The sequence below is a fragment of the Malaclemys terrapin genome, chromosome 15 (genome assembly GCF_027887155.1).
Source record: "Malaclemys terrapin pileata isolate rMalTer1 chromosome 15, rMalTer1.hap1, whole genome shotgun sequence".
NCBI classification, from domain to species: domain Eukaryota; kingdom Metazoa; phylum Chordata; order Testudines; family Emydidae; genus Malaclemys; species Malaclemys terrapin.
Window position 1 is genome coordinate 25233607 of NC_071519.1, and position 14123 is coordinate 25247729.

At 44.9% G+C, this 14123-nt stretch overlaps 2 protein-coding genes across 3 annotated transcripts in view; one reads left to right on the top strand and one right to left on the bottom strand.

Moving 5' to 3' along the window:
- Positions 1 to 10804, top strand: part of JAM3 (junctional adhesion molecule 3) — a 40614-nt gene extending 29810 nt beyond the window's left edge. The window contains exons 2-9 of the mRNA XM_054005652.1: positions 1006 to 1071; positions 2412 to 2525; positions 3222 to 3374; positions 3596 to 3798; positions 4553 to 4652; positions 5569 to 5698; positions 7093 to 7147; positions 8013 to 10804. Of these exons, the coding sequence (XP_053861627.1) occupies positions 1006 to 1071; positions 2412 to 2525; positions 3222 to 3374; positions 3596 to 3798; positions 4553 to 4652; positions 5569 to 5698; positions 7093 to 7147; positions 8013 to 8048 (857 nt within the window). The 3' untranslated portion in view covers positions 8049 to 10804. The remainder of the gene's footprint in view (positions 1 to 1005; positions 1072 to 2411; positions 2526 to 3221; positions 3375 to 3595; positions 3799 to 4552; positions 4653 to 5568; positions 5699 to 7092; positions 7148 to 8012) is intronic.
- Positions 10805 to 13060: 2256 nt separating this feature from the next.
- The window catches only part of NCAPD3 (non-SMC condensin II complex subunit D3), a 45956-nt gene continuing 44893 nt past the window's right edge, over positions 13061 to 14123 (bottom strand). For both annotated transcript variants that reach the window (XM_054049462.1, XM_054049461.1), the window contains exons 34-35: positions 14000 to 14060; positions 13061 to 13904 (exon numbers count right to left, since the gene is read on the bottom strand). In XM_054049462.1, the coding sequence (XP_053905437.1) occupies positions 13793 to 13904; positions 14000 to 14060 (173 nt within the window). In that variant the 3' untranslated portion in view covers positions 13061 to 13792. The remainder of the gene's footprint in view (positions 13905 to 13999; positions 14061 to 14123) is intronic.

Below are 14123 nucleotides of genomic sequence, written 5' to 3' on the forward strand. Positions count from 1 at the left end.
GTTATGCTTGGAAAGCCATAAAAGGCCGCGTCTCAAGCAGGAAAACCCTGTAAAAAGGTAAAGCTTGCAGCACCAACTTAGGAACATTCAAGAGGCTGGAATGGCAGCAGCAAGAAGGCGGAAACAGGGACGACTGAGAACGACAACAGCCTATGGCAGACGGAGGGCTTGCTGCATCTGGTGGGTGGTATTTTCTAGAGCACTCTGCACTGGGGTATCCCCGCTCCCCTAGAAGCCAGGGGAAAAGCTGGCGTTTGATGATGGGAGCAGAATCAAGCTGATGCTGGGTACTTTTGAACATTCCACTCAAAGGGTGAAATCCTGGCCAAATTGAAGCCAATAGGAAATTTGTCATTGACCTCAGTCAGGCCAGGAATTCGCCGAACCTGCTTAATTCCAACCCCCTAACCTGTGCCCAGTTTGAGCCCTAAATCTGCCCTTCCCCCTTTTGTCCAGCTCTCTCTTGAAACAGCTTTCTATGGCTTATTAACCACACATAGTACATTTCTATAGCGCTTCTTAATCGGAGGGATCCCCAAAGTATACAAATAAGTATATAATGTGTGTATCGACTATGGACAGAGCTAACAAATTCCAGAGTTCAGAAAGTGAATTAAATTCTTGAGCCTTCCTTCCCTTTATCTCCTCTGTCAAATTAATTTGAACGTCAGTGTCCTTATTTGGCAAGCCACTTTTGGCCATTTTTTGAGTGAATGTTTGTCCACCCTATAACCAGGAGCGCATGGTTTTGCGGGTATTGTGCCAGTTTGTCAATGCTCTTTTATTGTTGCTTTTAACCTTTGGTATTTGCACGGAGATGGATTTCTAAATAAACACGAGGCTAATGGCTGGCTGGCCCAGCATTTGAGGCCAGGGAGAGCTTTTGTTGTAGGGAAGCTGGTCCTTATTGAAGCTGGCTTGGAGGATTTCTCACCAGGGAGTAAGCGTGTAATTGTAGGATTGATGAGCTGGGCTGTTCTTATTCCCTTTTGTTTGTTTTTATAGGCTATCGAATCTTGGCCGTGGAGCTGACGTCCAGCAACACGAAGCCCGTGGTGCAGGAATTCCAGCGTAAGTGCTTGTCAGCTCTGTAATATGATCATGACACTTTCTTGTAGCTGTAGAATTTGCATGAATCGGGAAGACTTGGCACATGTCTCAGGATATGTGCTGTATAGGGCAAGGCAGAATTAAGGCCCTGACTTTCAGCAAAGTGCTTACACGTATTCTTACATCTCTTCCTGTTTAGCAAAGTACTTAAACTTAAGGGCTCTGCTGAAGTGCCATTGGCACTTAAGCACATACTTAAAATGTTTTACTGAAGTCTCATTGAACTCATTGGCACTTCAGCATGTGCCTAAGGATAAGTCTACACTACAAGCCCTACAGCGACCGTGCTGTAGCGCTGACACTTGCTACAGCCACAGAAGAGGTTTTTCCATCCCTGTAGTGAATCCACCCTCTTGACAGGCAGCAGCTAGGTCGCTGGAAGAATTCTTCTGGAAATCTAGCGGTATCTACACTGGGGCTTAGATTGGCTTAATTACGTCTCTCGGGGGTGTGACTTTTTCACACCCCTGAGCACCGTAACTAGGTGGACCGAAGTTTTAGGTGTGGATCAGACCTAAGTGCTTAACTGAAGTGGGGCCTAAACAGCAGGTGAGTGCTGCATTTGAGATGTGCCAGAACGCAGTACCGGTAATGCCGTAAGAGGTTGTTCTGGTTCCCTAAAGAGTGCTGGGACGGCATCTAGGAGCACAGCGGCAGGACCGAAGCACTGGACGTAAGCATGCAGGAGAGAGTAATGTTGTGATTAAGGCAGAGGACTGGGATTTGGGAGATGTAAATCTTCTTTCTGGCCCTACTGCAGACGTCCAGTGTAACACTGGGGATTTCCCCCCCTCTCTGAGGTCAGGTTCCTCTTCTGTAAAATGGAGATGAAAATGACTCTTGCAGAGGGGATTGAGCTACTGAATTCACTGATGTGGGAGATGGGGGATGAGATTGAAGCATTCTCTCATAAATGCCGGCGTGACAGCTATAATTCAGTCATTGCTCCGGGAGATAATAATGACTCTCGCTCCATCTTGCATGCTTGTTAGCAACGAAGCCAATGCCGGGTGCCTGCATTTTGAGGGATTGTTTGCTATAAATCAGACACCGTCATGCTGAATGTGTTCCTTTCTCTCAGAGGTCGCTATCTGCATTGCTATTCTTTTCGCTGGCCGAGGTCCATCTTCCCCAAGGTTCCTGGAACCCAGCGGCATTCCTGTTTGTTAGGCAGATGAAAGACAGGGGCCTTGGCTTTATGGGCGACATCTCCCAGTAAAACAGTGTGCGAGGCAGCTCGGAGCAGAGTGAAAACACAGCTGCTCCCTGTTAATCTGTATTTGTTTTATTTCTGCTGCTAGGTGTGGAGCTGTCCTGCATCATTAAATCCACCACAACACCCAATCCCAGGATCGAGTGGAAGAAAATCAAAGGCGGTGAAACCTCCTATGTGTTTTTTGACAGTAAAATGCAGGGTATGAAGATTTGTTGCCCTTTTGCCCCTCTCCCCTTTATAACCACAGAAACAATAAAGGCAGGGAACAAATGCGTCTGTGAAATGCAGGAATTCTGGTTCTCCTACTCGTTACTTCTGAAACCTATGTTGGTCAGCCAAGGTTCAGAACGGAGTGAGGCCTGAATCATCTTTCCCTGCTGGCAGACCTCAACTGAATGGTCAGCAATGAGGCATCACAAAAAGCTGTAGTGAGACCAGAAGGGGAACTTTGCATCCTTTATGTGGGACCATTTATTGGGTGAAGCGAAGATGCAATCGGTGCAGCCCCCGAAATCAAGGACCCATGGTCCTTGCCTGCAGTCTCTGACTGTCCCATATGAACCTTTGAAGATCTACCATCATTCCAGATAAGAGCTGCTCTCCAGGGTAGTCACTGCAGTGCCACTTCCCACTCACTTGGAGGGGGTTACTGTTAAGGTGGATCAGGCTGCCTCCCCCAGCACTGCCAGCCCTGGGATTTTGGAGAGCGATTGGGATTGGAAATTCATTCTCTGGCTTTATGATTTGCAGCAGGTATTACACTTTCCAATTCAGATTCTTCCCCTCCTTCAGAACTATAGAGCTGTAACCTTTAAAATGCATTGATGGAGGACACAGCTGGAAATACTGTCTCTCCTGTTTGTCATGAGTTCCTTTTCTCTACTCCCTTCTCTAGGAGACTTTGTAACTCGTGCAGAAATTCTCAGCCGGACATCGCTAGTGATCAAAAACACCACCCGCATGGATACTGCCACCTACCGTTGCGAAGTGGCAGCGCCCGACGATGCAAACATAGTAGATGAGATAAACATCCAGCTTACAGTGCAAGGTATTGCTTCAGCTCGGGGCCCCACAGTGCGCCTTGTTGGTTTCCCAAGACAATCTGATTTCTGTGGTGGGCATCATCTCTGGAGGGGGAAGCAGCCCTGGTTATGCTGGGCTGGGGTCCAGCTGAATTGCTGCTCTGTGATCCAAGGGGGAACTGGAATAGCTGGAGTGCAGCAGGGTGCTGGGCCATGCAATTCACATGTTTTGTGTCTCTTCTCCCAGTAAAGCCAGTCACGCCCAGGTGCAGAGTCCCTAAAGCTGTGCCAGTGGGCAAGACAGCGACCCTTCACTGCCACGAGAACGAAGGCTACCCAGAGTCCACCTACAGCTGGTACCGCAACAGTGAACCCTTACCGACCGACTCCAAATCTAACCCCAAATTCCATAATTCCTCCTTCATCTTGAACCCTGGAACAGGCACTTTGGTAATGCTCTTATGGAAATGACCGAGAATGCTGTTGCTGGGCTATGTTAGGGTTGCTCTTTGCGTATACCCAGATTATGAGTGGACTGAAGAGGAGGGAACAATTGGAACAGGTTGGGGTTCTAGCCCCCTGAGGGGCTGGCAGAGTCCAGCAGCAGGATGTGGGGGAAGAAGAACTCCATGGGACCAGAAGAGATGACCTCCATGTTGTAGTCTTTGCCTTTGGCTCTAGAGTGGGCAGAGCACGCTGTTGTGAGGGGGGAGGAATGGCATAACCACCCCGACGCTTTTCTCTGTTTCTCTAATCAACGTATCACCATAAACTCAGTGCTGTAGAAAAGGAAGAGAAGCATCATTTCTGGCCCTGAAAGGGCTCTCTCTTGATTGTCGTATTCCCCAGGGAGAAATGTCCCGGGTCCAGTTTGCAGCTGGGCTACTGAGGGAAGTCTTTTGCAGTGAGCTCTCGCACTATGCTCTAAAAGCAGTGAACCTCTAGTTAATTTCTGGGCCTCTCTGGAGTCTGTGCAACTAGAATATCTCCAGGCTGCAGGCTTGGGGACACATTCTACTCCCTGCAGGTCTTTGGCGTGATCAAAAGGCAAACGAAGAAATGCCTGTGTATTTTTATTTCGTCCTCCTGCGGGTTCATAAGGCTTAGACCTCTGGGTGTAGTGTCTAACATGTTTGTTTGCTGTTTGTGAAAAGGCTGTGATTCCGACTCCTGTCTCTGACACGCTATGCTTCCTCCGAAACAGGTCTTCGCAGCCGTGCACAAGGGTGACACTGGCCGTTACTACTGCATAGCAACAAACGATGCCGGCTCCGCCAAGTGTGAGGAGCAGGAGATGGAAATCTGTGAGTGGCTCTGCCTACTGGTAGAAAGCGGTGGTTTATAGATTAGAAGCTCTGCAGTGTTGGGGGCTGGTTTTTCTTGGTGTCTCATGCAGCATCAAGTATGTTCTTGGCTCTTCCAAAATCCCTAATAATTTCCGGAGCCCCCCAGACGTAGCACGGTGCTGTGCAGGCGGACAAGACAGAGCCTTGGCTCCTGGCATGTGAAAGTCTAAATAACAACGTAGAAAAACACAATGACAAAATGTGGGCAAGGAAAAAAGAATCGCTAAATGAAAACAGGGGAGAACTGATTGGGTCGATTAGTTTCATGATTCCTGAGGTTACTTAGCTGATTTATATATTTGATTCTATTAATTATGTTTCTTACAGTAGTGCCTAAGGCCCACCTGGTGCTAGGCACTACCCAGACCCAGAATGGCAGGCAGTCCCTGCTACTAGGAGCATGCAGTATAAATAGACACATCAGACACAGGGTGCGGGGGGAAGAGAGATAACAAGCAGAGTGAACAATGTGATGGCAGCAAAAGGCATGTTAGTGCCATGGTTTTATTGAGGGGGTGGGTTTAGTTAGGACGGGACAAGCTAAATGGAAAGAAGAGGGAAGAGAACAGAGGGGTGAGAGGAACAGGCCAGGGCAAAAGAGGGGCCAGGGTGGAGTGAAGTTGAGACGAAGAGTCTTTGGATATGTTGATGTGGGAGCTGGAAGGTGTCGTTTCCAGCTTGAGGAGACATACCCATATTAACTCTGGCCGAGCTAGCGTGCTAAAACTAGAAGGGCAGCAGCGGTGGCATGAGGGTGAGTTGCTCGAGTAGGTGGAATTTCAGGGGTGAAGGTTTCGTGCCAGCTAGTCTGTGTGTAGGTGGAAGGCTGGGAGACCTGTGGGGATCCATGACTGATGCCGTCTCTCCTCTCCAGATGATCTTAATATTGGTGGGATTGTCGGTGGAGTCCTAGTGGTCGTGGTGGTTCTGGTGCTGATAACGCTTGGTATCTGTTGTGCCTACAGAAGGGGTTACTTTGTAAACAGCAAACAGACTGGTAAAAGGTAAGGGTAGGTTTGCAACCTTCTTTCCTATAGTCCTCTGCCTTTCCTGGCACACAGCTCTCATAACAGGGCCTGGCACCTGCTGGCTAGAGCATGGGTCACTGCCTGACTTTTAAATACTACTTCCTATTTCCCCGATTAACTCTCTAGACCGGCCCAATTCCACCTAGCTCCACAGGTTCACTTTGAACACCAATTTGCACAAAAAGTTGGTGTGCACACAGGCTAACCTTGGCAAGTCTCCACTCATATTTGCAATGGGGTCTCCTGTGACAAGAACGGCAAGAGGAAGAAGCCTTGCTCTAACATTCTGGTACTTTGCACCGAGACAGGGGTTTAGCCCTGCTAATTCCCAACCATCCCACAGTTGTATTTATGCAGTAGCTTGGCAGATGCTTCCTGTGGTCACATGCTGCTGGCATTTAGAAGTCAGGGATTTACTGAGCAGAGCTCATTGTGTAATCAGTACAAGCATCAGGACATACTCAGAAAATGTGTGAGGGAGAGCAGTCCCAGGCCGGAAAGCACGTCTTACTGGGTACATCCCAGCACTTACATTTGGGATTAAAACGGCCATTTCTGAGTTGATCCCATCAATGAGGACTTGTGTTCTTGAACAGTGCGGTGCATTTAAGACTGCAGCATTATGGGAGCCAAAGGGTCAGACTATAAATAGCTTCCAAGATCAGAAACAGAATGACATTTTAGTCAAATATTGAGCTTCTTTCAGGGATTGAGTAACCTCGGATGGAAGCTGGATTGGCCTAGTTCAGTGTCACATTTCAACAAGAGCCTCCTCCCCGTCTGCTAGAGGCCCCAACCCCTCCATTTAAATATGATTTTAAGTGGACGCATGCTGGGGAAGCAGGACTTTAAATATGAATGTTTAGATTCCTCTGCTGGACAAAACAAGTGGAGCTCTTGTAACCCTGCACAATCAAAGGATTAGTAGTAAACCTGCCAGCAGGCAATCAAGGGTTTAAAATTAACTGCATAGCAATTATCAGAGGAAATGATGTTACAGTGACCAGAAGGAAAGAGGCTGGAAAACTATTTAACTCTTTTCACAGTTACTGCGGTCAGAAGCGTAGCCTGGGTGGATACATTTGGCACCTTCCCCTCCCTGAAGAAATGCTCCTGTAGGGGGTTTGTAGTTGATGGGGAAAGCCCAGCTGCTTTGAGTGGGGGAAACGTCAAGGCCTGGCTTTAAACAGAGCTAGTTGCGCCAGGTCAGCTCTCATTTTGATGAAAATACCTTTAGTTGTCCTCCTCCTCAAATATTAATCAATTAATATAATAAAATAAAATAAAAATAATACTAATAATAAACAGTTCTGCTTTGCCACCTGAAATCCCATCATCACAGGAATCAGATCTGTTTCCCCTTATTTCAGCTACAAGACTCCAGCAAAACCAGATGGTGTTAATTATATCCAGACAGACGACGAGGTAAGCTAAGGGGAGGGAAACGACGAGCACAGGACATCTTTCCTTTTAGATCTCTGAAGGGGCTGGTGAAGAGCCGTCCAGCTCAGGAATCACACACCACCTAGGGCCCATAGTCACTCTCCAGAGCAGAATTTCTTCAAGCGTGGGTTGGACACAACTTGTGAAGTGAGGACCTAGGACTAAGAGGAAGGACAACAGCCGAGTCATTTCCTTGGGAAAGGTTTAGTCCTTTTACACACTCTAGGGAGTTAGGCTCCCTCCCGTGAATGATGCTGTTTAAACCTGAGAATGGGTTATGGCTTTATCAATCACTTGTATTATATTAGTCAAGTCTGTCCAAGAGGACACCCTGACTAGACAACTGACTGTCTTCGGGGACTGACCCCCAATGTATCAAATACAGCTCTGCTCTACCTTAAGCAGCTGATTGACTGCTCCTTTGGGATGGGCTTTCCTGGATTAAGCAGACAGTCGATACTGACGATGTAAGAGACTAGCATATTTACATCTCAGGATTTGAACTGCTCACCAGTCAGGGAGAGGTGTCTCCTAAACTTCTTAGCAGCAGAGAAACCGTGAAGAAGCAGGGGGGGGGGGGGGAAGAGAGGAATCTTCCTCATTCCATTGGGTGGGATCATCTGTGAGGAGATGTTAGGAGCTGGGTATTACTGGTGGACGCTTGTCCTTACCAGCTTCTATGGGATAGAATCAGATAGTGGGGCCCAGACAGGACTCTGGAAAAAAAAAAGATTACACAAATGGCACCTGTTTTGCAAGGGTATATTTGGGTTGGGGAGAGTGGGCAAGAAGAGGTGCCTGGACACCATTGGGGAATGTTGCTACCCACCTCACTTTTTAATTGCAGGGCGACTTCAGACACAAATCGTCATTTGTTATTTGAGATGCCAAAAGGATACTGCAAAGCAGCCAGAACAAGTATGGAAATACATCCTCCAGGAACTCAAAGCAAGAGCAAAAAGATGAACAATGTGCGCTTGGAAGAGTTTAGAAACACACAAACTTGACTTTCTTTTGCCAAAGTTAACAACACTCACTCCGAACCAGTCTTTTTCCTCCCCCAGAGATATCACCTGGACCACTTACATCTCTCCTCGCGCTATTGGGGAGCTGTTACCCTTTCCAAGACTGAGCATTCCCCTCCACGGCCATAGCCTTCTGAACTACAGATGCTCATGGAATTGCCTTCTCCCGGTGGTGCAGATACACAGCCAGAATGTCCAAGCCAAACAGGGGAGAAGCTTTAGGTAAATGGGCATCTTGACCTGATAGACAAAAGGTGCTGATGTGGCAATAGATTCTAAATAAGATTTATCCACAAAAGGGGAGAACCTTCCGCTTAGCTGCGCAGTGCCTGAGCCTGGCTGGCAACGTTTACAGTTGTAACTGTACTGGGCTCTTGCCAGCTACGCCAGTGAGGGTTTCCTGCCCTTCATATCATTTTATCTTTAAAGGTCTGCTAGGCTGAGCTGATAGAACTGCTATCACATCAATCCTGCAGAGCCCCTCCGGAGCATGAGACATGCAGGCTACTGATCTCACTAGCTGGCCCCTGTTGAGCATGTAGCATTGGCCTCAAATGTTTGATTTTTGTGGATCCCAATCAGGATTTGGTTCTGCAGGTGCAAAGTCAGAATCTGAGTCAAACCCACAGTGATGGGTGGAGATCTAGGACAAGCAACTAACTGGTTTAAATTTCGCAGCCCTTTTGCCAGCAGTGGTGAATTCTGTTTTTTCCACCTGTACAAAAGGATGGCTTTTGTTCAGTTTTACATAAAATACTCACTATATGCAGGTAACTTTTAACTCCAGTTTGCACAAAGCAGGCTTGCCTGGTGTGTAGCTATTTAAATATTTTTACGATTCTGGATCCTGGAGGCAGAGTGTCTTAGCATTAAGATATCCCTTTTATAAAATTTAAAGCCAAAACCACACTCATGGGCTGATTCCCACAATGGTACCGAGACGCTTTCAAGCTTTTCTACAGACCCAGTTGATTTTGTAGAATTCTGCATTCTAAATTTTTGCAAAGGTGTATTTTGATTACTTCAGCCAAGGTAACATTTCTATTTAAAATGTAAATATGTTGTTATGCCAACAGTGTTAAATAATGTTGCTATTTTTTTAGAAACAAGTCTTTTTTAAACTGCAGCCAGGAGCTCAAATGCTGCTACAGCACGGCACTGTCAGAGCATATCAGTATTATTGCAGAATGCAGCACAAGCAACTTTACAAACTGTGTACAGAGAAGCAGCCTCTTTCTCCCAAGCTAGTCCAACATTTTCCTTCCCAAGAGAGGTCTTATAGGACATAGAACATAGTCACTCAGGGATCCTTTTTGTAAGTTTAAGGCAGGAGCTATTCAATTTTATATTTCAAATTACTATTTTCTTGCAAAAGACCAATGCTTATTTGCAAGAAATATCCTGTGAAAGTTTTTGAATTACGTTCTGACCAGGTGACAGAGTGACTAATGGTTGAAGACAATAAATCTCTCTGCAAGTTCTCTAAATTCATTCTAACTCTGCGGCAGCTACACCATCTCTTCAGAATTTTGAGATTGCCTAGCAAGCGGGGAAAACATCTCTGGAGTTGTGAAAGCAAAAAGCTTGACCCAAAAGTGCTCTCAAGACGTTAGCTGCAACTTTTCTTCAGCTGGTAGACGCTACCACTTTCTTGGCTTTAAGGGATCATTTAGAATTCCTTGTTCTTCAGAAATGTACACTTATGGCATTGGGCAAATGTTAAATATGAAATAGTTAGATGCAACACTAGAGCAGTTCAGTGCTGTGGTTGAAGAATGGTTTTTAATGTAGCATAATTTAGTGTTCTTGTATTTCAAATATAAATGGAGTTGTCTTAACTTTTGATGCATACAGTATTTTGAATACTTGACAATTTGGACTGTCAGTGTTATTTTTTTCGTGTTCTGTATTAATCTGCCTTGGACTTTTCACCACCTATTGAGTGATTTTGGGGCCTTGCTGGACATGCCATTGCTGCATTTATTTAAACATAGTCCACCACTTTCTCCTTTTGCTATCATAGATGGAGGTAAAGATGGGGTAGCAATACCTGTGTGCGCTCCAGCAAGTTGTGACACCTTGCAATTGATTTATGGTTACCTTTCAGATGTGCTCTTCACCCAAAACTAGGTATTCCTATCCACTGGCTGCATGTTGTCCTGTAGTCAACATGACAACAGGGTACTTAAAGACACTCCTTTACCCTCCAGTTTTATCCACTACTCCTTTTCTGTGCTGTTTATAGAACATTAAGATGGGGAGAGAGGAAAAAGCTTAGAGTCAAGCTAGCTTCTGGCACTATGGGGAGCACTGTCTGACACTTGGCCTTCTGCCGAAGGCAGGATTTCTCAGCTTGCAGACTCTTTGCATGCTGAAGAATAGATATTTATTTTTCAGATCTAAAAATGTGACAGTGGCATTTCTACTGGGATGAAGGGACCCTTTTCCCCCCCGACCTCCAAGACATAGCTCGTCAGATTTGATTTACAGAACTCGCTGTAAATAGTTTAATCTATAGGTTTGTACTAATGTATTACATTTAACTTTGCCAAGAATGTTTTACATACATATCAAGCTATTAAAGCATCCTTGTGTTGTTGTTTTTTTACATTCATATTTATCCTAACCTGTGTTTGCTTTGAATTCAATGTAACTGGTGAAAGATTCCTTCTCTTTTCTGACAGATTGCTTGTTTATTTCAGTTGGGGACTTACAAAGAACTAAACTGGTGTTACAAAACACATGTAAATACTTACCGGCTCAGTTCACTATGGGACCGGCTCTGTTCAATATCTTCATTAACGACTTAGATATTGGCATAGAAAGTATGCTTATTAAGTTTGTGGATGATGCCAAACTGGGAGGGATTGCAACTGCTTTGGAGGACAGGGTCATAATTCAAAATGATCTGGACAAATTGGAGAAATGGTCTGAGTTAAACAGGATGAAGTTTAACAAAGACAAATGCAAAGTGCTCCACTTAGGAAGGAAAAATCAGTTTCACACATACAGAATGGGAAGAGACTGTCTAGGAAGGAGTACAGCAGAAAGGGATCGAGGGGTTATAGTGGACCACAAGCTAAATATGAGTCAACAGTGTGATGCTGTTGCAAAAAAAAAAAAAAAAAAAAAGCGTGATTCTGGGATGTATTAACAGGTGTGTTGTGAGCAAGACCCAAGAAGTCATTCTTCAGCTCTACTCTGCGCTGGTTAGGCCTCAACTGGAGTATTGTGTCCAGTTCTGGGCACCGCATTTCAAGAAAGATGTGGAGAAATTGGAGAGGGTCCAGAGAAGAGCAACAAGAATGATTAAAGGTCTTGAGAACATGACCTATGAAGGAAGGCTGAAAGAATTGGGTTTGTTTAGGTTGGAAAAGAGAAAACTGAGTGGGGACATGATAGCAGTTTTCAGGTATCTAAAAGGGTGTCATAAGGAGGAAGGAGAAAACTTGTTCACCTTAGCCTCTAAGGATAGAACAAGAAGCAGTGGGCTTAAACTGCAGCAAGGGAGGTTTACGTGACATTAGGAAAAAGTTCCTAACCGTCAGGGTGGTTAAACACTGGAATAAATTGCGTAGGGAGGTTGTGGAATCTCCATCTCTGGAGATATTTAAGAGTAGGTTAGATAAATGTCTATCAGGGATGGTCTAGACAGTATTTGGTCCTGCCATGAGGGCAGGGGACTGGACTCGATGACCTCTCGAGGTCCCTTCCAGTCCTAGAATCTATCAATCTGTGAATCAGTTGGTTTATTGGGGGAAGTTCTTCCACCCCCATTTCTTCTCGAGAAGAGATGGAGCCTTGCCTGATGGGCTATACCTGTTTCTGTTCAAGCACAAGACAATTCAAGAAAACCCTGAAGAGTTTTATATTTGAACTAGACTTAGTATAGTTACCAACTCACTGCTGTCTTACTGTTTAATATACCTAGTTAACTGGGGTGGAGGGATGGAAGTAGGATAGAATGAAAAAGGAAGTGGTCATAGTTAGCCATTCCTTCATTCAAAACCACTTGAAGTAACCCTATACATCTTGCTACATTAATTCTGAGATTAAGATTTTACCCCACTTGAAGTTCTTTAAGAAGAATCCTGGGAGTGACCACAGTATTGGTAAGGTTAAAATGGAAGTTGAATTTTGCCCCTCTCCCTTTTCAGTTGTTCAATTTCCTTTTGTGCTGGAGCAACCCTTCCCTTATTAGCACAGAAGTAAATGCTTATGGAGGGTTGTCGCAAAATGCATAGTCACTTAAGTTCTAGAGTTTGAGAGCTACAGAACAAGTTACATAATGCCAGGGAAGTGCAGTAGTTTTGAAGCTGAGCATTGGAAGATCTCAGTCACTTATGCCTGGGCATCAAGAAGGGTGGGCTTTCAACCTTAACTGCAGTTCCAGCATTAACACTAGTGTTTTGCATAGAACAAAGTGGCTTTTTCGTACTGAGCATTACAATTCAACACGATTTACCTTCCTCAATAAAATACTCAGAACCTGCTATCAGTAAAACGAATAAGATCACGTTCAAAATCTGCTGTGCCAACAGCTGCATCGAATGCATGCGTAAGTCACACCAGCCGGCTGGTGGTAGAGGCTTTATTTGGCTGTCATATACGCCAGCCCCGAGAATGGGTGACAGTAAGGATTTGGACACTGCAAGCAGCTGCTCTAATGGGTGGGGATCCCACAGGAATTCAGGTATTTATATGGATGAGCCCACCGGCTGTTGGGGTGACAGTCAGAACAGTAGAGCTTCAACATAGGCATGGAAGAGACGAAAGCAGTGGGCAAGAAATAAGGTGAATGCGGTAAGGCTAGAGATTTACAGAAGAAAATAATTTGGTTCTTTCAAAGCAAGAAAAGCTGAGAGGTGGGTGGAATTTGTTCTTTAAACATTTATTTTTCATAAAATTGTAACAGCTGGAAATAAGAACTTGGTCCAAGAGTGGAAATATTCCATTTAGGAAAGAAAAGGAAGGCTATATATACACATAGACTGGACCTTTCATTACACATAAATCCTTAATAACTTGCAATTGTATCAGATTTGCAGGTATGGCAGTGTCAAGCTATTCTAGATTTGTAGAAAATATGGAAACTAGTATATTATGAACAGGGGACAGCATGACACCAAGGGAATGATTTAAGCCAATAGCCATTCCAGTCATGTAAGGTAACAAGCTGTGACAAACATACCAGGTTCAACCAAGCCAGTATTCCTAATGGCTGCACTTACGTACAATGGGCTAGAGCTTATGGCCAAGACAGACTTATGTTTCAAAATGGACAAGCCGTAAGTCCTGTGCGGTGAATAGTCAGCCATCACTAGATACTGCAGCTTCTTGGCACTCCCAGTTGTCCTACAGCAAAGAACGTTATTAACTGCTCCAGTTTATAAATCAAAGCAAAACGTGTGTGTGTGTATATACTATATATATATAAAAATATATATAAAAACAAATAAAATGGAGGGGGGTAAGGAGGGACACTTGTACACACTGATCCATAATTATAACTTTAGAGGGAAGAGGAACAGTTCATGGTCAACATGATGAAGGGTCTATACAAGAGCGTTTTGGAACTACACAGTGCATGGATGGGGAAGTATCAGTTGGCTGGTTTCAGGGGAGCTTTCCGGAGGGATCGCCTTAGACTTGCAGCTGGGCTACTTTTTCTCCTGGATGGCGATTCTACCTTCCACGGACGAGGCAGGGGCCCTCTACAGAAAGGAAACAGAATGATTGTTGGTTTCTTTTTAAAAAGACACTAGTATTACCTATAGCCACTGGTAGCTAAGGCCTGGGTTGAACTTACGGCTTATCAGGGGACGTCAGACAGAGAACATCTTTTCGTTGATCTTGGGATCCGTTTTTTTCTGCAAGCGACATTTACAAGTTAAACACGCACATTTGAGCCTCTTTTTTTTTTTTGGTTTGGT